Raw genomic sequence first — 21737 nt, forward strand, 5'->3', positions numbered from 1 at the left:
GCGACCTGTTCAGGGTGTACCCCGCCTCCTGCCCGTTGACAGCTGGGATAAGCTCCAGCACTCCCCGCGACCCTTGTGAGGATAAGCGGCTAGGAAAATGGATGGATGGATGGACGGATGGGTATTCATGGGGTAGTGTGAAACAATTTCGAGAAGTGGTGGTTGTTTCCATTACGTTTGCACATGTTCCTGCAGAAATATGCACCTCTCATTTTTTTTTAAAAGTCATGAATGGGGGAATTTCAGCATTAAATATGACTATAGATACTAAACATAAGGGACAAAGGTCAAGCCGAGGTCAGAGGGTTCCTTGACACAGGCACATCCGCCAAAATAAGAACCTGTAACGTTTTCTGCAAAACCTTGATTTAGAATTTATCATTTAATAACACTAGAAAGAATATGAATACATTTTTTACAGTGCTATAGTTCATAATTTCATATAGAAAATTATTATAGGATATTCTTGGCAGAAAATGAACAATGTGCAAAGGTAAAAAGTTCGCCATTGCATGCTGAGAACATATTTAGCAACATCAGGATGGGGAACATGAGAGACATCACTGCAGAAGAAGAAGAGAAGAGACACACAATAAACTTGCTGTGATTCCCATTCACGTCGAGACGTGCGTATCGCGGCTGCCATTTTTTTTTTAATCTCCTCATCTGAGGTTGGTTGCATCACTTTGTTTTGACTGCTCAGCCTTTTTTTTTCATTTTTTTTATTCTTTCCGCCTTTGCAGGGCCGCTCGAGCGAAGCGTGTGCGAACAAGCGGACTCCACTATCGGTTCAATCAAGTCGCGGCAGAACGCGGCGACGCGGAACAGATGCTGTTGACACGTCGGGGAGAGTCTAATTAGGCCGAGTGTCCAGATGCTAAGAGGTGAAGCTAAAAGAATGAGATAAATGTGATGAAGAAAAAAAAGACACTTAAAGACGTCTAATTAACGGTGACAATCAGGAATGTTTACAGTGAAGACTGAACATGCTATTTTACTCCCCCCCCACCACCCACCCGCTTCATTCCTCGCTAATGATCACCGCCTCGGAAAAGGTGCTTTCCCTGACACTAACTGCCACGTATAAAACGGGATCACTTTCTGAAGTGATGAGCAATGAAGATCACAGGACAAACCTTGGAGGGCCGCACGGCAGATTGCATCACATTGTAAACCGTCGCGCACCCCCGTAAAAACAAAAGCAGTCTGGCCCTGCTGTATATGATAAAAGATGCTGTCTGTTTTTTTACGAGCCGAGGCTGTTCCTCCATCTGCTCTCAGACGCCTCTTCCCAAAGACGACAAAAACGTAAAATTTCCGCTCATCTATTGTAATTTTACAGCTGATACACACTCCATAAGGATTTATACCTTCATTTTGACAAAACAAAAGACGTGGAAATGACTCTGAAAGAACTTGACTTTGATCCATTGCTAGCAGAAAAATAGCTGGGGTTCTGGAAGCCAGACGCTCTCACCATTCAGTGTGAAATTAACCAAATAAGTACTTGGCCATCTGGCTAGTTCCGCAAATGTGTTTGTGAGGTAGCCGAATAAATATGTCTACAGACCTCAGTCCGCCTGTGCTCTTATCAAATTCACCAAAATCGGGTTAGAACAGTGGTCTACCTTGCGCCAGTCAGTCATTCTGCCAGGCACATGTCCAAGCCCACAATGCGGTTTAATGCCAATCAAACCCCGCATTGAGCCTTTCGCTTGCATGAAATTCACCAGTATTGAATACTTTACGAAATGCATCACGTTGAATCGTTTAATGGACGACTGCTGAATAGTGCAATGACCAGAGAGCCACAGATTTGCGTGAAATCGTTCTGGTGTTTTAGTTAAAAACAAGTTAATGCCACGTTCTGTAATTTTGCACATTTCCAGATTATCCCGGTTAAACCCAGAATATTCCCATGACAACTAAAATCCTGCTCAACTGCGGGGACAAGAGAGTTGTAGGTCTGCGACCTCCTGCGGACCACATGCTAACAGATCAAGGTCGAAGTAAATATTGGCAAGAATTTGAACTGGTTCCAAAATACTGACAACCCATCTTTATCCGAGAATCTAGATTCCCCTCATGGGACACATCCATCTCTATGACAAGTTACATTTTTTTTTTTTTTAATCTGGATGAATATCCTGTTTGGCATCTAAGCATTTAATACACTACACGGCAAAACGACATAACAACATGCGACTCTGAGCTAGCTACCTTTTATTGATCCACTCTGGGATGACAAAGAGAGACCACCTCTTCAGTCAAGAAAGATTTTGTTTGCTCCCGAATGTCAGCCCAGGCCGAATGAATCAATGCGTACCGTTGGCGCATCCACGGTCGAATCCAGACAGCCGGTAAAATCCAACTTTGACTGACAGCGCGCCCAAAGCCAAGAGACAAGCTGACAGATGTTAGAAAAGCTAACTCTTCCCACGCAGACACACAAGTTGATTCGGGTTTTTAGAAGGTGCATGTAATTAAATTGCTTTTTATTATTTTATTTTTTTTGTATCACAAATGGTTAGAATATATTCCCTCATGAGAACTAGCACACACTTCAGGATGTCATTGTGGTCTCTTGTTTACATGATGACAGCGCTTGGAGGACTGAAAACAAACATTTGAAAATGAATCTCACAGTTTGTTTGGAACAGTTTGTTTCTGTCAAAACAATCTGTGTACCGTTCATTCTTTCCATTTTCAATGGATCAAGATCAAGCTGTTCATTCTATGAAAGCTCACATCTACAGATATGTCACAATATTACTCAATGCTTATAATCTGTTCCTCTAATTTAAATTGCATGCATCACATTTCAAAGGTCAAGTGTCGAGAAATGGATGATTTTTAGTATGTTATTGGATGGACCCATCCTTTTTTTCCCCACCACAAAACATGATTTTGACGTATATGGCTTTTTGTAACTCTCGCTCTGAAAATCCTCTCGAGGGATTTGTTTTCGACAAGAAGCAAGAAGTGACGTTGAATCCAGTAGCGCGCTCAAACGGACTTGTTTGTTTCTATTAGCTTTACCTACAGGAATATAGCTTGTTGTCCCTTCGTGTTAGCCAAAATGCCGGCTCGTCGCATTGCTGGATATTACTCGAACACTCCGAGGATGGATTTACCCGGTTCGTCATGAAATGTGCATTGTACGGGTGCAAACGACGAGAGCTTCGTTGGTTCCAAATGACAGGAAGTGGTGTATACAGCTACTAAAAAAAAATTATAGTTTGGGGGGGACCACGTAATCCGTCTCTCATAACGTAACAAAAGATCCGCTTACGTATGACAGGGGTCCTAAATGTGTCTAAGTGCACGTCGGATGGCTTCCGCGTCGTGCCTCGCGGACGTGCATGGCTTTGGCTGGGGTGGCTCATACATACTGTCTGGGAGTCTGTTGTTAGTTAGAAGTGATCCGCATATCATCTAAATATGGCTCAAAACAATGAGGTAATATTGGCCCGGACACTCCACTCGATTGTAAGATGTTCTCTTCTTCGAAAAGAGCTTCCGTTTCTGAAGGGGCGTGTCCCATAGTAGGGGCCACAGCCTGTTTTCAATGGCGAATGTCACGGACAGTAGATGCAGCCAATATGGCGACCACTTGGATGTCGAATGACACTTCCGCAACTTTGCGCATGGATGACGCGCTCTCCGCTCATATTTATTTTTTCGTATGGACATTGAAGCGAATAATGTTATATGTATTTTTCATTTCAATATCCATTTTAAAATGTTTATAGGGATGACACTTGACCTTTAAGCACACAGCTCACGTCAACTATTATTATTATTTATTCCTCCCGACAGAGATTGTTTTGAACAACCTGATAAACCTGATCTGATTTTTATTGGGTCGCTGTCAAACGTACTTTCCCTCCGAATGCACGTGAATATGCTTGCACGCAGATGGCGGCAGAATCTCGCAAAAGCTTTGATATGCAGATGGAACAGTGGCTTGTCATTTTTACTGGCTGCAACACAGTCTTATCGTTCCACCAACGCAAGAATTAATGCCCGATAACAATTACCTGAAGGGGACATCTGAGTGATAACATCGCCATGGCATTCCCGCTCCTGGAAGGCCTGAGCTTCCTGGAATTAGCTTTTACTTTTAGACACGCATCAGCCCAGAAAGACAGAAAAATGTGTTTCCCTGGCAACCACACATTGAATAGTGGGATTTTTTTTTAAAAATGTTTTTATTTCTTGCATGCTCAAAATGGCCTTGGATGCGGACGATGCGCTTACACCAAGGATGTCCAAACTAAGGCCTGAGGATCGTTGAGGCTTGTCATTTGTTTTATTTTGTTTGTTTGTTTTAGCAGGAAACAACTGACCCACACAAATAAGGAAAATCTGCAAATAAAATTTATCCACCTAAAAATGTTCTTAATATCCTCTAGCTGACACGATATTATTCTTTGTCTTTTTTAAGAATCTAACAATAATAAAGCCTGACTAACTGGACGTTCTCTCTGTTGGCCACTAGATGGCACCAAAACAATATTTCTACATTAGATATTGTTTTAGCCTGAGCAGGTGGGTTTTTTTTAAAAGGATTTTAGTGGATCGGTTTTCAGGTATTCACAAATTCTGAACCATGATTATGCAGTTATACACTACTTACTTACTACCATAGGTTGCAAGCCAGTAAAAAAAAGAAGTCAATTCACATATCTAACCTCCTGGTTGCCCACAAATCACGCATTATTCGGTAAGATTCATCACAGGTCACTACTGCACTGACAACTGAAATGGATAAAATAAATAAATAAAACTAATGTATTCATAATTCCTATATAATTCTATTCCGGTGGGCTACAAGGCCCCCGAGTCGGACTTTTTGATTCACCTCACTGTTCCTTTTCATAAATACAATTCCGATATAAAAGCGCCTACCATATCTTCAAATTGGTTTCCTTGGTTTTATTGTGCTGAATAAATTAAAGGTGAAAAATGCCAAAGTATCACTTGCTTCCTTTGATTTTTTTTCCGTCCGCAGCCGCTGGTTTACGAGTGTGAAACTGAGTAAAGGAGGTAGACTTGTGTCTAAGTTAATGATTGAGCTTTTAAGCAGCACTGATTGGAGCTGGCACTCTGTGTTAGATTGCATTAGCGAGAAAAACATCTCTGACTTACTCTTATCTACAGAACATAAATCATGATGGCTGCTGAATACTGTTGATGGCCCCACGCCAACAGAACATTAACAGATTATTACCGCGGACTTGTTTGTGCACAGGCTGTCCTCGCCCCACAAGGCTATAGAGTACTTGTACGGTACTGTGTAAGCTTCACGAGTGAATTTATACACTGCAGTAGGCCCGTGTTGTCTTTATCATTAATCCTGGTAAACTCTGTTGCGCATTGAAGTGAGGTTGATGGTCAAAGTCATGAAAAAAACTGGCAGAACTCAAGCAAAAAAAAAAAAACGAAAAAAAACAGCATTGTCATTCCACTAGTGTTTGCAATATTAGTACCACTTCATTTTCATGTATGCCGTTATTGTGCTATTAAATACATGCAGGTAAAGCTAAAATAAATTCAGTGTTTTTTTTATCCATCCATCCATTTTCTGAGCCGCTTATCCTCATGAGGGCCACGGGAGAGCTGGAGCCTATCCCACCTGTCAACAGGCAGGAGGCAGGGTACAGCCTGAACTGGTTGCCAGCCAATCGCAGGGCACGTCGAGACAAACAGCTGCACTCACAATCACACCTAGGGCAATTTAGAGTGTCCAATTAATGTTGCATGTTTTTGGGATGTGGGAGGAAACCGGAATGGCCGAAGAAAACCCACGCAGGCACGGGGAGAACATGCAAAATCCACACAGGCGGATCCGGGATCGAACCAGGGACCTCAAAAGTGTGAGGCCAACGCTTTCCAGCTGCTCCAGTGTGCCACCTTCCATGTAGGCCATTATTGTTAAATTATTAAATACATGCATAAATTCAGTGTTTTTAGTAATTCAATTTAAAAGTGATACTCACAACACTGTTCAGGTGACTGATTTCTACTTTTATTTCTTGTTGTTTGTTTTGAGTGTTTGCTTTTATCATTCATACTAGCCAGATGAGAATCAAAAGGTAGAAAAGGATATATATATTATATGCAGTCAATAACAATTTGTCTTTTATGTGCCTTTGTAAAGATTTTTCTTGCTTAAATAGTATCGTATTTAAAGCGAAGCTCCAACTTTAGTTATTGTTGTGGTTTTTATATTTTACTGTTATTACTCCGACGTAATCACATTAAATGGCACACTTCCGTTCCTCTCTAAATGTATACCTGCACGGCGTATCAATACGGCTTTAACAGCGGTCCGGTCGGTCGGTTGCGGCGGGGCGGCTAATGAAGCCCGAAGGCGCTATTGGATCCCTCATAAACACTCTCCCGCAGACTCTGCGGCGTTTACCAATTTCACTCTTCGCTCGATGTGAATTGTGATTTGATAAAAATAAAATGAAAAAAGAAAATCCACCTAATGGAACACTTAGTACAAAGGGAAAGAGCAAAAATATTAATCTGAGAGCAGGATCTTAAGTGCTGCTTAACACACCGCGCAGTAATTACACTTTAAAACGATCATTCAGCTGTTAGTGAATAGGTTGAATGGGTGACTTGTTACAGGATGGTTCAAGCTATTCTACTCTCAGCTATTATTCATGCGCCCAGCGTGCACTGTGTGGCACTTGTGCACACAGTACTAATGTAAAGCATTCATGTCTGCTGTTTAATTATTTTTTTTTTAAATGCATACCTTGTGATGTTTGAAGTGCATATCAATTCCGTATTAAAAGCATGTAATGCATGCAAATGCATTCACGGTGGACTGCATTGATGTGCCACCTGTTATGTGCCGCCGGCAACTCTGTGCACATATCCAATTATTCTTGTCCTTGCGTTTAAATCCTTTCATGCCACGGTTCTGTATGGTTCTCAGGCCCGTGTACGTCCCGAGTTTGCAGCTTATACCCAGCCCACGACTCCCCTCGCCCCCTCTGTGAAGTTCTAACTGGAGCGGCCGTCATCTAGACTCTGAATGACTTGTCTCCAGGCGCTTCATCTTTTATTTCCTGACTCAAAGTCAAAGCGTAGGCACAGAGGACCTTGTGAGGACATGATTACGCAGTAAACAAGTCCATTTGGTTGCAAACAGAGTCGGCGTGAAAAGAAAAAAAACATATATGTATACACTGGAGGAGGTTGGGAATGAAAAATTATTTGTAAAAAAAAAAATGATGTACATTTTAGTATTAAAACTGCAGTGCCCTGCTTTTTTGCTATTGTAAAAAAAAATGCTTTTTTATTTTTTTGGTAAGGTATCAATCTACATCACAGGTGTAAAATGCAAGGCCCGGGGCCAGATCCAGCTCCCCACATGATTTTATGTGGCCTGTGAAGGCAAAACGTGTGTGTCCATGATTCTTGTTAAAATCTGTACAAAAATTTAAAATGGTCATATCAAAAATCAGGGGTGCCCAAACATTTTTTCCCCAAGATCTACTTTTCAAATCGGTTGATGGGTGTTGTGAGGGAGGATATGAGGACAGTGGGTGTTAGAGAGGAGGACGCACGAGATAGCCTTAGATGGAAAAAGATGACACTCTGTGGCGACCCCTAATGGGACAAACCGAGTAACTAGAAGAAAAACCTCATTTTTATGCACCTTGCAGAGGAAGCAGTGTCATTTCATGTATGCCGCCAATTTCTCACAGATATCCCACATCTAACAGACATTTCCTCCAGGCTATTATTCACGCATTTGTCAATATATTATTGACACAAAGGAGGTGATATTATGTAGCCCGTATCCGACTCCCATCTCCCCATAGCGTCAATCCAAGATGACTCATGTTCCCCGATTTAGCACAATTATGGATCGGCCCATTGGGAGATGCAGCCGGCGGATCTCGTAAGAATACTCCCATCGATTTCGATGAGAGTGAGCCGGCCGTCTGATTGGCAAGCGCTACAATTAAGTGCGAGCGGGAAGGAGCGGATGCGCATCAGTCATCGGTGGTTCCCCCGCCTCCTTCGTCAATCATCTGCACTCATCGTCTGATGCGCTTTGTGCGCTCTCACACAAATTTCACAGTAAATATTACAATCGTCTCCTTTGAAATAATGTTGGCACAAAGCCATAATTGTGTGGAGACAGACTGGAAGATATTCCCCCCCACCACCACCACAATCGGGGCATTCAGGTTGAGAACAGTGCTTAGTACAATCTCACACACACTACGTGGCATTCTTATCTCCAGAATTTGCTGAGAAAATCTCTAAAGGCAACCACTTTGGACATTTTAACAAAAATTGATGACAAAGGATGTTTTAAAATACATTCACAGAGATCACAATGGCCACCTCCCAGCTCTTTCTCTGCCACGCATCACGACAAATGTCCTTTTTTTTAATTCAAAAAGAATGAGCTCATCTTTGGTTTTGGGGTGCGGCTCCAACTTGGAGCAGAAATAGTAAATAAAACAATTAATCTGATTCTAACTCAGCCTTGTTGCATGAACGGATGATGCCGGCTCAGATGAGAGGTGAAACTTCTTCTCAGACAACCAGAAATGTCCAGTTACGATCACTTGAATGCCAAAGATGGAACCAACTTTACCCAAATTGTATGTCTCAATCCAGTAAATAAAAAGTCATTTAAAAATGCATTTTTCATGTGTTTCAATTGGCCAAAAGTTGCTACGCTATAGCTAAAATGTACAATTTGATGTAAACACTATATTATTATTGTTGGTATATTAAAGAGCTGAAGTTGTACAGTACAGCGGGGTTCTATTCTGCAACATCTCTGCTTATTTTAGTCAAACACGTTGTGTCGCGGTCTCAGGTGTAATCCCCCGGAAAGGTCGATATGATAGCATAACGCTACTGATTTTGGGAATTGTTGCAAAACATCATCTGCAATGTCATTACATTCGTTGGCTTGGAGTCTGTCTGGGGAAAACCACAGCGCAGACGCGGTGTCATGGGGTGGAGTCATCTTTGACATCATCTGCTAGAACGGCGCTCTGCGGAGAGCAGACCTCCACCCAAAAAAGCAAACAACCGTCATTCGAATCCCAAAAAAGTGGATCAGAGATACCTTAATGTGGCAATTTACTCACTACCTCAAACAGCATACACCTAAAACACGAGTAAACAACTACTTGTTGGTACGAAACATGAAGTGAAAACAATGATGTGTTTTTGCCAAATGGGAGGTCGCCGTGGTTATGGCTGAACTGTTGTCATGTGCGTCTTTACACCCTAAACTAGACGAATCCAGTGCTAAAGTGATCTAGTCTGTTTTGCCGTACGCGCTTCAAAACATCATTAACCCATAATCAATGTGATGGGCTTTTTTTTTTTTCATAATCAATTATGCCCATCATTACTCACGGCTCTCAATGACAGGTCTTATCTCATCTGCCAGTTTACTTTACTGTCACATTGGCAGGCAATGGATTCGGATTGGATTTTCACAGACGTACTACAAACAACTCAGTCTGATGTACAGATAATTAATGTCGTGTTTTTGTTTTTGGGGTTACTTTTCTTCAAAACAGAACTGTGCCTTAATTGGCAAAAAGTGAGAATTGGGTCATTTGAACTATGAATTGCAAATCCAGCCTCTCTTTCAACATGACCAAATGATGAATAATAAATGCATTTTTATTCACCCCACTAAAAAAAAAATCATTGAGTAGTTCTTTTGTTGCAAGCACACAGCAATAAAAGCGCAGCCTGCTCAGACACACAAACAAACCCTTGCAGGGCAAAAGCAATTCCTGTACCTGTTTGAAAAAGAAAAGCAAAGAAGAAAAATAAAATATACTGTAGCCAGTGTCAATAGACACAGCCTCCTTATTGATTCCTGCATGTGTGTTTAGAGCCAAACTGTAAAAGACAGAAAAACACACGGCGCCATAAATCAGCTGGTGGGGGGATATTAAAGCAGTGCAAGAGTGGGCTGTTTTTCACAGATATGGATGGGCGGATCAATACGATCGCCCAGGCGCCGCGTGCGAGCCTGCTCGACTTCCTGGCCGATGAGCGAGCGCGACGCCTCTGTCGCCGTGGCGCGCACAATCAAAGAGGGCCCGCGTGGATGTGACGTCTCCGATGTCAATGGCGCCGATGAGTACGCAAATCTGGCAAGTCCTTGATCCCGGGCCAAATGACACACACGCATACGCGTCAGTACGAGTTGGCCTACTTCATTCAAGTCAAGTGCATCCAAGCGGGATTGACGGTGGGGGATGGGGGTTGAACAGCCAATACACCAACCCCCCTTCGCCCTCCTCCCCTCCCCACTTCCTTGCTTCCTTCCTGCCTTCATGCCTTTTGGTCTTAAGGATGATCAGACACCTCCGACAAGCACAAGATTTGGGTCCAAGCCAGTAACCCTACACTTCCCCCAAATTGTCATCTTACATTTGCAGTAGTTGGTACAAATACTTTGTTATTGTACTTCTTAGGTTTATAGAGAAGGGTAAACACCCCACGAATGAAATCTTAATTGATGGAGATCTTGTGGGCAGCAACATTGAGGAACGTGAACCAGAGAGCAACGGATTTGGTTGATGATGTTGACTACAAGATTGAGTATTATTGTATTGATTCTACATTTGTGGCAAATGGGTTGTGCCTTGTGTCAGGCTAAAAACTACCAGTTTCTGGCAATCAAAAATTCTATATAAAAATATGTACAGTCAAGGTGAACGCTTTCAGTTGTTCGTATTAGCAAATTTAGCCCTTTTTACGTTAGTTCACAACATTAGAAACTCTCTGAGAAGCACAAGTGCTGGCTTGCCTTTTTTCTCTTCTTCTCAGTATAACCATGATGGAATTTAATAAACAAAAAAACTACTTTGTGTTATGAAAGTTATTAAATTGCCAATTTTTATACACTTGAAATGTGACTTTTACTTTTTACTCTCATACTTAAGTTGCTTCAAGATAAATGCTGAATTATTTCAAAGCCAGAACTACATTATGTAGCTTTCAACTGCAGAAATCAAACCGTTTTTCACCATTTCATTTTCAGCGTATTTGGGTGTGTGTGGATAAAATGTAGCAGGAGCTAGCTAGCTAGCTAGCTAGCTAATCTTACAATCCAAAAATAAATCTTCCTTTTGGATATTATTTTAGCGTATTGGCTATGCAGAAGGTTGTGGTTGGCTGTTTGTGTGCATCTGGAGAGAAAACATAAGAGCAAGAGGGGAAAAAAAGAAGATCAAAAAGTCAAACTTGTGGGCACCGCAACTGAATGCTAGGCTAGCATGGACACTTTGGAGCACCTTGTTGCTTACTGTGAATGCGCCGCCGGGAGGGTTTATGTGGATATGCACTATTATCGTGAATCAAACATGGAGTTATAAGAACGATGCTAGATGAATTAGCCTCCATTTTTTCCAGGTTGAGATATTGCTATTCGATCGACAGGTTACAGTAGAGCGCGGTGTGGATTCAAATTTGGCACAGTGGTAAACAACACACTTAAATACTCGACTAGGACTTTAAGGAGTTGAATCAGTACTTTTAGTCTTTACTTACACACGTTTCAGTACTGATACTTAAGTACAGCACGTGAGAACTTTTGCCACTTCTGCACATCTTGGTGAAAATTCCAAGCAATGCTCAGCAGTAATCTGAAGATTTGGACTCCACACCAGCATCCACTCAAATCCTCTCACCTCACACCTTTCCCCCCTTTTCCCTCTGCTTCCTTTCTCTCCTCTCCCAGGCCCGTCAGTATGATTCCAGGCTCATCGCGCCGGGCCTGACTTAGTGTCATACGACTGAAGCGGTAATTACAATCGTCTCAGAATAGCCCCGCTACCTATCAAGTGCAGGCTTAACCTCGCTACGTATGCCGACAAGTCGCAGCCAAACATTAGGCCGTGTGGGATGCCATTAACCCACAATTAAATTACAATCAGCATAACAAAAGATGAGTGACACTTAAATCCACAAAATGAGGAAGGATTAGGAGCAAAGAATACTTCTCCCGGGATGTGTTATCACCGAAATGCGACACTGTGAAGAAAGGCAATGTGAATTAATCAAACTTTTCGCTGGATCTAGCACTGGGTGTGCTTTACTTATCTCAACAGGCGGTGCAGGGGCGCCGTATGCTCGAAAAAAGGACAATAAAGTATCACTTTCATTCCCGCTCACCTCTTTATGCGTCGCTCACCTGTTGAACTTTTGATATCAGAAAATAATTAAGCCTCAAAAGGAGGAGAAGCGCTGCAATTAAAACAAAAAACGCTCTGAACAAATCAAATCTGGCACCATTACAGAGGACCGGTTTGGGAAACGACGATAAATAAATTATGAAACTGCGGCACGTACGAGAGTGACGTCTGAAAGACTGCAGCTTTCAACGCTGACTGGACGCTAAGCCAAAAAGTACACTTATTACATGGTATTACGGCTAAATAGCAGCTGTTAAATTGTCCGTCATAGGCGGATTGCCGTCATTCCTTTCAGCAGCCGTTTTATTCACTTTATGAGTCGACGTGAGCCAATCATGAGCAGCTCTTTAAGGCACACTGGAGACGTATCAAGATAGCAAGACGACAACCTAATAGCCAACATATTCGTCATCTTAATTCAGCTTCGTCTGAAGTTTTTACAAATGCTTACATACAGTCAGTAATGAATAGGAAGCATTAATCCGGTTATGTAGCACGCCTATAAATTCAAAATCTCCTGGAAATTGCCAGAATGCTGATCGTAAGTACGTGAAATGCCCACGAGGCATAAACATGGCAATACTGATGAATTATGAGCTTTTACAAACATTTGAATGCTGCTATATCTGGCACGCCCTTTGGTTTCTATAGCGCTTGTCCTCATCAGGGTCACGAATAACTGGAACATGTCCCGGTTGACGTTGTGCAAGACGAGAAGCAGGAGGCATCACGCATACTGTACTGTAACCGCTTTGGCGACCGTTCACATTCACATCTACTGGGAATTTGTAATAAACGTATTAAAATGAAGGCAGTTTGCAATACGAGGCTTGGCTGTCACTAAAGTGGTGAGACCGAAAGAATATACTGCATATTTTTCCCCCACACTTAATACATATTGAATACCTTATTGAAGGACAAGTAATAACAATGAATGAATGGATAACAAAATCATAATTCTCTTACTTCATGGGCTTGAAGAGAGCTTGTCCGTAGTTCTGGAAGGTCATAATGAGCTTGAGCTGGGTGCCTCCGGATTTCATCGCTGTTCCAAAATAACAATGAATAAATAAACACTTAATAGAAACGGTTCATTCAAGATTATTTGCTGAAGAGTGGAAAATATGAATATGGTATTATGAATGCTGGAACGGTGACAATTCAAATCACAGGGGCTAAACATTCCTCAACAATCTTTTAATTATGCTTCAATTAATCTATTGCACAAAATCATTCACTGGTTCACTTTCATCCAATTGCTTATCTCTATTTTTTCTTAAAAAAACAAAATATGTAAACAAAATTGTGACTGGCATAACAATTAAAGTCTTTCATCCAAAGCCTTCGTTTTAGCTATTTTCTAAAAGGCGTTCCTCATAAAGCAGCAAAAAAAAAAAAAATTAAACAACGCATAATAAACCTATTAAGTATGATAAGAATAAGTATGCATTTGCGCCCGCGGGGCTCCGCTGCTGTTTGACGCATTAACAAAGCAGAAACAAAGCCTGTTTACATCAATAAGAGGCCCAAAGAAGCGTCACGAAACAACGCCGTACACGTGTGACTGTGCAAACCTTCCTCCAATGCCACGACTTGAACTTTGAGTCAAAGAAATGATTCATTTGGGAGAGCAAGGTAAATATGAAAGATAAAGGCCTTCAAATCTCATCTAAATTGTCCTCCTCCCCCGCTTTGAACGTTATAAAAGACACCCGTGGGACCGGACTTCCAGCACAAGGACTTTCTCAAGATTTTCAAAATAATCCGAGCGGCTTTCCTTTCTTGTTATTCCTCCCCGCTGATCGATTGCAAATTGTGGTTGGGAGGCCCCGGGGGGAAAGGAACAACCTTCAAAATCAATGATTTCGTTTTGTTCGACACACTTTCGGATCAAGGGCACCACTGCAAAATGCAGGTTTAGTACTCCTGTTTTCCAAAAACTTGCAACTTAGGTTGGTGGAATGCTCCAAACTGTCCATAGTTTGGAAAGTGAATGCTTTTGTGGCGGTGGCACGGTGAAGCAGCTGGAAAGTGTTGGCCTCACAGTCCTCAGGACCCGGGTTCGATCCCGGCCCCGCCTTTGTAGAGTTTACATGTTCTCCTCGTGCCTGCGTGGGTTTTTTCCAGGCACTCTTCCACGACCGATCGGAACGGAGGTAGGACCCAAAAGCAGGGGGACACGGGAGACGCAGAGGTAATTTGGGATAAACGTTTATTATTCAATCGTCGGCGATCGGGCAGGCAGTCAGGTGCAGCAGCGGTAGTTGGGACGTCGGACGAAGAGAACAAGTGAGCGGGCAGGCAGGAGTCGGTACACGGGAGAACGATCAAAGCAGGCAGAAGTGTCAAATCAGTCAGGCTTGCGGGGTCGGTCGGAGAACAGGCGGAGGTCGGTACACACGGGTTGATGATCAGGGATACGGAAGTACTCGAACGGGGCATGAAGCTCAACGATCTGGCGGAGCACCAGTCGTCATCGGAGTCTTATATATACACGGGATATTCACCCCGCATGAGGCGCAGGTGTGTGCCTCCCAATTAGCGCGAGCGCGCGGGCACCCGTACAGCCCGGGCTGGAGCGGCAGGATCATGACACACTCCAGTTTCGTCCCACATCCCAAAAACATACAACATTAATTGGACACTCTAAATTGCCCCTAGGTGTGATTGTGATTGCGACTGTTTGTCTCGATTTGACTTGCGATTGGCTGGCAACCAGTTCGGGGTGGACCCCGCCTCCTGCCCTTAACCGCTGGGATAGGCTCCAGCACTCCCGCGGTCCTTGTGAGGATAGGCAGCTAAGAAAATGGATGGATGGATGTTTATGTGGCCAGCAATAGACTGGACCCATCCTCCTTTCATCTCATTATGATTTTATGTTGCAAGCCCAAATTTGAATTACGAATGAGCATCGGAAACGCTGCCGCTCCAGTGGAGTGGAAAGCAAAAAGGAGAGCCATTTATCTAACTCCAGAAAAAAAAAAAGAAGAAAAAAAACGTGAAACTTATAACAACGAGCAAACGATGAAGGAGCTGCAGTCAGCCACAGCTCATGCCGGGTGTGATGGTCTGAGCGTTCCCGGTGCGGAAATGTCTTCTTGGGATTAATGCGCATGCGCGTATAGTCATACGACAAACACAGCGAACATAGAGATATGTGTATACTTTTGTTTTAAAGTTAGGTTAGGGTTACGGTTAGGCTATAACGTATGTTAGCGTGCTCTATGTAGAAGAAGGGGAACTATGAGTCTCAGTAACTGTCTACTACGTACCCAGAGTTCCCCTGTTAGTAACGCATGCTGTGCAAGATTGTATGAATGATTAAAGAACATTTTCTGATGAAAAGTACAGAAAAAAAACTGAATTTGCTTCAAAAGCCACAGAGAAGTTGTGAGTGTGCACCGCCGTCATGCACAACCTGGAGTGATGTCTCGGCCAATGAGAAGAGACCTCACTTCGGCTTTTTCTTTGGCGTTTGGGTTGAGCACTTCCAGAAAACGAGACTGCGGCTTCACGCTAAATCTCAAAATGAAGGAAAAGCTTTTTTCCGTTTTATCTCCATTGTTTAGCTTTAATGAGGAAAACTAATGTTTGTCCTTGTCTTACAGTTCAAAACAAAATATGAGAGATGGAGTGGATTTAAAATGTCTACACACCGCTTTTCAAATGGAAGGTTTTTGCTTTAGACAAGTAAAATAAGAAACTTTTAAATGATTTGTGTGCATACTTACAGGGTTCAACACAAGCATGAATGTGAGTCGTATTTGCTGAACACAGCCACATTCTCACGTCTCAGTTTTTTATTTTCTTTTTCTTTTTTTTTAGGTCCATTCACGGTGGAACAAGTTTTGAAATGATTTACCTGAGACTCATTATATTTTATACCAATTAAACGTGGCATTTAAGCACCGGGTGTGTAGACTTATTATATCCTCAGCGCGTGGGACAGAAACATTGCAGTTTTCCGTCAAATTATGGCTACATCATTAAAGTTGAGGCTGAAAGTTTTATTGTTTTTTTTATATAGAGAGTGGTTTACTTGTTTTGTAGTCATATGAATAATAAAATGTACATTTGTATGTACAGTTAATAAAAAAGACGATGACAGTTCGACAGACCCTGGAACAAATTATTTCCATTTCCATTTTCCCCAAACAGGAGAAAGAAAATGATCAGGAAAAAAAAAAAACAACAGCGACTAAATGAGAACGAACAACAGACTCAATAATTTATATCGCCGTCATTGCTAAGTCTTGACTAATGAAAAAGAACTTGTTGGTGTATAATTCATGCAAGCAGCGCTATCCTTAAGTTCAGATAATAACACGGTGCTGTTGGTTTGTGTTGGTGTTGTGCCCCGGGCCGATGTAACGGCTCTGTAATTACTGAGTCAACATGTATTTAACTGGCTGGAGTGCGCCTTCCTCAATCCATCCAGGCGGAGGGAAGAAAGCAAAGAGGGAGAGGAAGCCACAGAACACCAAATCAGAAATTGGAGCAAAAAGGGAAAACTCGCAAAGAAATCCAAGAATGTTGTTTTTTTTTTTGGGGGGGGGGGAGACTTCATGCAAACTCGCAGGTACGGTCTTTGCCGATTTGAGCATTCTCAAAGTCTGAATCCCGCAATCCCCTTTAAGAGTTACTGCAACTTGAGCGACCGTGAGGCAAGAAGCACTCCTGGAATTTGGGAACCGGATTGAGCCAAACAGGAAGACAATCCCTGCTGAATTTGAAAAAAAAAAAAAAAAAAAAAAACATCAGCTCTGTCAGGTGTCTACTTTCACTCACAGTCCCTTTTCAGCTCTCCACGGAGAGTCGGACTTACGTCACACTTGTCGATCAAGGAGCGTTTGACTTGAAATCAAACTGCAACCGAGCAGCGGAGAGATTTGCAGGTGTTCTTCCAGGCTTGATGTGTTCTGCTGCGACGCTTTGAGACCGCACGAGAGCCGATTTGGCCTTTGGCTGATCAGACCGAGCTGTGCTTTTTTTTTGTGACAAGCCTGCGGGCGGCTTCCGTCTTTGTGCATCCTCGCGTGTGTGCTCGAGTGTGTTCATAATGTCAGCGCTTGTGACGGCGAGGGCCACATTTGTCTGTCTGTCACTTAGCGGCCTCGTCCTGCTCCTTCCGCACTCTGTGACCTCAGTGCTCAGCGTATATAGACATTTTCTATCTGTACAAGTGACATTAATCTACTCCAAAAAGTTAATTATACGGGGAGCAAAAAAGTGAGCTTTGTAAAATACCTTTAAGGATCCAATGCACAGTGGACACTTGAAGGAGATGCTTCAATAGTCAAACAACTTGCAATTTCGTGTAATATTTCAAGGACGATGACGGTGACGGAAAAAGGAACTATTTTCAAAATATTGAAGGAATTTACTTTATTTTACTTTTTTTCTTTTTAAGCTTTACTTGTTATATTATCAGCACTTATATTTCCATCCATCCATTTTCCTAGCCCCTTATCCTCACAAGGGTCGCGGGAGTGCTGGAGCCTATCCCAGCTAGTTTCGGGGTGGAGGCGGGGTACACCCTGAACTGGTTGCCAGCCAATCATAGGGCACATAGGAATAAACAACCATTCACACTCGCAATCACACCGAGGGGCGTGTTTATGGGATGTGGGAGGAAACCGGAGTACCCGGAGAAAACCCATGCAGCCACGAGGGGAACATGCAAACTCAACACAGACGGGGCTGGGATTCGAATCCTGGTCCTCAGAAATGTGAGGCCGACACGCTAACCAGTCAATCCATTGTTCCCACTTACATAACATGAATAGGAAAACCTCTATAACACAGGTGTCAAACTCAAGGCCCTGGGGCCAGATCTAGCCCGCCACATGATTTTATGTGGCCCGCCGAGGCAAATCATGTGTATCAACTTCCATGATTTTTTTGTTCAAATCTGTACCAAAATTTCAAATTGTCATATCATAAATAATAACATTGAGCTTTTACAAGCATTTTTGTGTTACCAGACGACAATAGTTGGAAAAACCCATTACCCTTGATTCCTGATTCCAAAACTAGTTCATAAATTTCATGTGTAAATATGATGAGGCAGTTAAAGATTTTTACCGTTTCACAGTCTTAACGGCCCCTTGAGGGAAACCGCAAGTACAATGTGGCCCGCGACAAAAATGAGTCTGACACCCCTGCTCTATAACATGTAAAATTCAAAAGGTTAGATTCCCATTGCTTTGTTAGACTCTACAATATTCCAATGATGAAAAAACCACCTGGTCTTATCTCTGAGTTTTGAGGTGACTTGTACATGTCTGCTTATGGGACATTAATTTCTGCTACTTGAACCTAAAATATCTGTTATAAGTGCTCACGAGTGGCACTTCAAACATTTTGAGCTGTTGGATGGATTAAGTCCAATCACTAGAAACAATAAAATCTTAAACGCCGATTCACTTTGAAAGTGCTTTTGGCTGTGGTGTGCTCACGTTTCTGCCAAGTTTTACACCTAAATTTAGATCAGTAAATCCTATTTGCGGGATGGTGGTGTGTGATATAGTGTGAACTGCCAAAGAATTCAACCAAAAATGTAAATAAACAAAAAACAACAATGGAGAGAATTCGTTCTTTCTTGGCATGCTCCAGAGAAGAAGGCATGCTAGTGAACTTTATTAACTTAAAGTTTAGCATTCTATTAACCAATCATCAGTCAATCTCAAGACACGTATCGAGCCAAACAACCTCTCACGTTAACACGTCAGAAAGTGTGAATGGAATGCATGCTCCCTGCACTGAAGTTAAGCCTATGAGCCATCAGTGACCCCCCACCCCCAAATAAAGACCCCAACCCCTGCCCCCCACCTCACTGAATCAAATCACTCACCCACGCTGGTGATCCTCTGGTTGACGAGATCCTTGAGCAGAGCGTCGATGACGGGGTTGTGTCTGGAGTAGAGCTCGTAACGATTAATTCCAATGTGGAAGCGCAGCCAATTGGGATAGGAGTCGGCCGTCAGCTCTCCCGTCGGGCCGAACTCATCTGGATTGCGTTCGCCATTCCTGCGTGAGGGGATTGTCAGTTAGGTTTTTTTGACAGATGTTGCACAGATGCAAACTAATGGGACAGCGCAGCACCGAATGCGCTGAACTCAACTAAAAGGGCAAAGTTTGGGCCTATTAGCGATGTTTTTAGTCATACCTTATGCTCAATGACAGAAAGACAAATACAATAAATGCAGAATTAATAAATATTGCAAATTAGGGAGTTACTTTTTATTCGTTCACACTTACATTCACACCATTGGGCAAGTTGGAGCACAGGTGTCAAACCCGTGGCATGAGGGCTACATCTGGCCTGCTACATCTCTATTTGTAGCCCACTAAAGCAAATAAAATGTGTCTACTACATATTTTTCCCGAAATTGATGGGGTTTTTTTTTTTCAGAAAATCTGGAACATTTTTCTTTATATCAAACAGATATTATAAGTATCCCCCCCCACACCAAATGATTTCTCAAAGACCTTGACTCATATAGTTTTATACTTAGATATTTGGTTGTCACAATTTTCCACAAGATCCAGTTTCAAATTCAATTTGTCATTCAAAATGTGCATAAAATATCCATGAAAGTCAATTGCTATTGTGTGTACATAATAATATGGTGAAGCGATGATATAAATGATTTTCACAGTCATGACTAGGGTGAAACAAAACTATGATGGGGCCTGAGGTGACAGCTCTCATTTAGATTCTTCAGTGAAACTAACGTGGATGTTTTAAGCATCTGAAGTACCTGGAAAGAACATGCAAAGGACAGGAATGTTGCAGTTGAGATCGGAACCTCAGAACTGTGAAGCAAACCTCGATATCACAGTGCAGCGGTGCACTGAATTCTAAAGGCAGCGGTTTTATTAATTGTGACTCACTGTTAGAAACAGAAATACTTAACCACTCCTGTTCCGCTGCTTTTGGGTCAAATTGGATGTCCGTGTTCACGTTGAAAAGCGTGTCCTCGTCCGTGAGCGTCGGCAAGGACCTTTTATACAAGGGGTGCTCAAAGAGGGCCGCCATCCGTGAACCCTTGGCCGGGGTGTTCTTGCTGACTGCAGCGTCCTGGATGAATTGCCTCTTCCTGTCTCCGCGCTGGGCGCCCTGCTCCTGCACGCTGAACCCCTGCGACTTGTCTCCGGCGGTGGGGCCCTTTTCCAATGAGTGGGACGAGACGTTGGAGGTGCTGGGCTCGTTGCTGAAGTCCTGCAGGATTCGCAGCGCGTGCTTGTTGGGCCAGCCTTGCTTGGCCCAGCTACGCGGCTCCTCGCTGGGCGTGTGCGAGCAGGAGCAGCCGCCCACGCCGTGCCTCTCCAGCTTGGGCAGCAAGTCTATCATGATGTGCATGGAGCACGCCACCAGGAACACCATGAGGATCAAAACACGGAATTTTCGCAGCAGGATCATCTTCATGGTCTCCCTTTTGAGCAGATGTGAGTACTTACTGCAGATGATGAGCACGCAGATGCACAGGCTGACTACATCACTGATGATGTTAATCAGACTGGACGCCAGTCTAATGAAATATACATTAAACACCAAGGACCCATCTTCACTTGCCGTCTTGAGTAGAGGATTCAGTGTTCAACCGTTATGGTTTCAGCATCAGAGTCCGTTTTTTCCTCCCCCGAGCTTTGAGCAGATTTTTTTTAAAGGTTTATCAGCGAGCGTCCAGGTGGACCGGGTCGAGCGGGTTCAGACCAACGGTCGACTTGCGCAAGCCACATAGTCCTCGCTTACCGCGCACCACTGCACGCCAGGCCGTGTGAATCCGTTAAACGATGGGGTCCGGGGTCGCGCATCGGTGCAACCTCCTTCAAAAAAAAAAAAAAATAATAATAATAATGACCAGCAGCTCTTCGCAATCAAGCTTTTTCCCTCCTATCTCTCTCTCCTTACACGAAAGTCCCCGCAAGTGTGCGACGCGCACGCATCCGAAAATCGCCCGTCCAGGTAGACAATTCTCAGCGGAGGCGGCTCGGTTTGTGCAGGTACCAAGATGAGCGAGGGGACGGGATCCCTTCGGGGTTTGCAGCTGCACAGGAGAAAGACGCCTTGTCCTACTGCAAGTGAACGTCTGAGCGGGGTGCGTTAAATATGATGGCGAAGTCGAGACGAGATCCAGCCTTCCTCCCTGCGTCACTGCGCGCAGATTGGCTGAGCCCAGATAGAGAGAGAGAGAGAGAGACAGAGAGAGAGAGCGAGAGAGAGAGAGACCGAGCGAGAGAGAGATAAACGCTTCTCTGTGCTCCTCTTGGAATAAGATGCACATCCCGGCTGTGCAAGAAGATGGCGTCTTTTCACTGGCCGTTTTTTTTTTTTTTTTTTTAAAACATGGCTCATAAGGTGCGGCGTTCCCGCCCCACGTGAAATCCATCTGCTGGAATCACTGTGAAAAGCCTCCATGGAGACGACAAGTCAGCGCATCAATGAAACATTATGCAGGCCTGTTAGCGCGCTCATCAGTCACCGCAGCCACTCCCATCTCGCTTCAGTCGGCGAGT

The 21737-nt window shown here is 43.2% G+C and overlaps 1 protein-coding gene across 1 annotated transcript in view; it reads right to left on the minus strand.

Annotated features, from left to right (window-relative positions):
• fam20cb (FAM20C golgi associated secretory pathway kinase b) overlaps positions 1-21291 on the minus strand; it is a 57909-nt gene extending 36618 nt beyond the window's left edge. Inside the window, exons 1-4 of the mRNA XM_061810274.1 lie at positions 21133-21291; positions 20135-21047; positions 19069-19244; positions 13182-13260 (exon numbers count right to left, since the gene is read on the minus strand). Of these exons, the coding sequence (XP_061666258.1) occupies positions 13182-13260; positions 19069-19244; positions 20135-20646 (767 nt within the window). The 5' untranslated portion in view covers positions 20647-21047; positions 21133-21291. The remainder of the gene's footprint in view (positions 1-13181; positions 13261-19068; positions 19245-20134; positions 21048-21132) is intronic.
• Positions 21292-21737: the final 446 nt, after the last annotated feature.

Source organism: Syngnathoides biaculeatus, chromosome 22 (assembly GCF_019802595.1).
Source record: "Syngnathoides biaculeatus isolate LvHL_M chromosome 22, ASM1980259v1, whole genome shotgun sequence".
NCBI classification, from domain to species: Eukaryota; Metazoa; Chordata; class Actinopteri; order Syngnathiformes; family Syngnathidae; genus Syngnathoides; species Syngnathoides biaculeatus.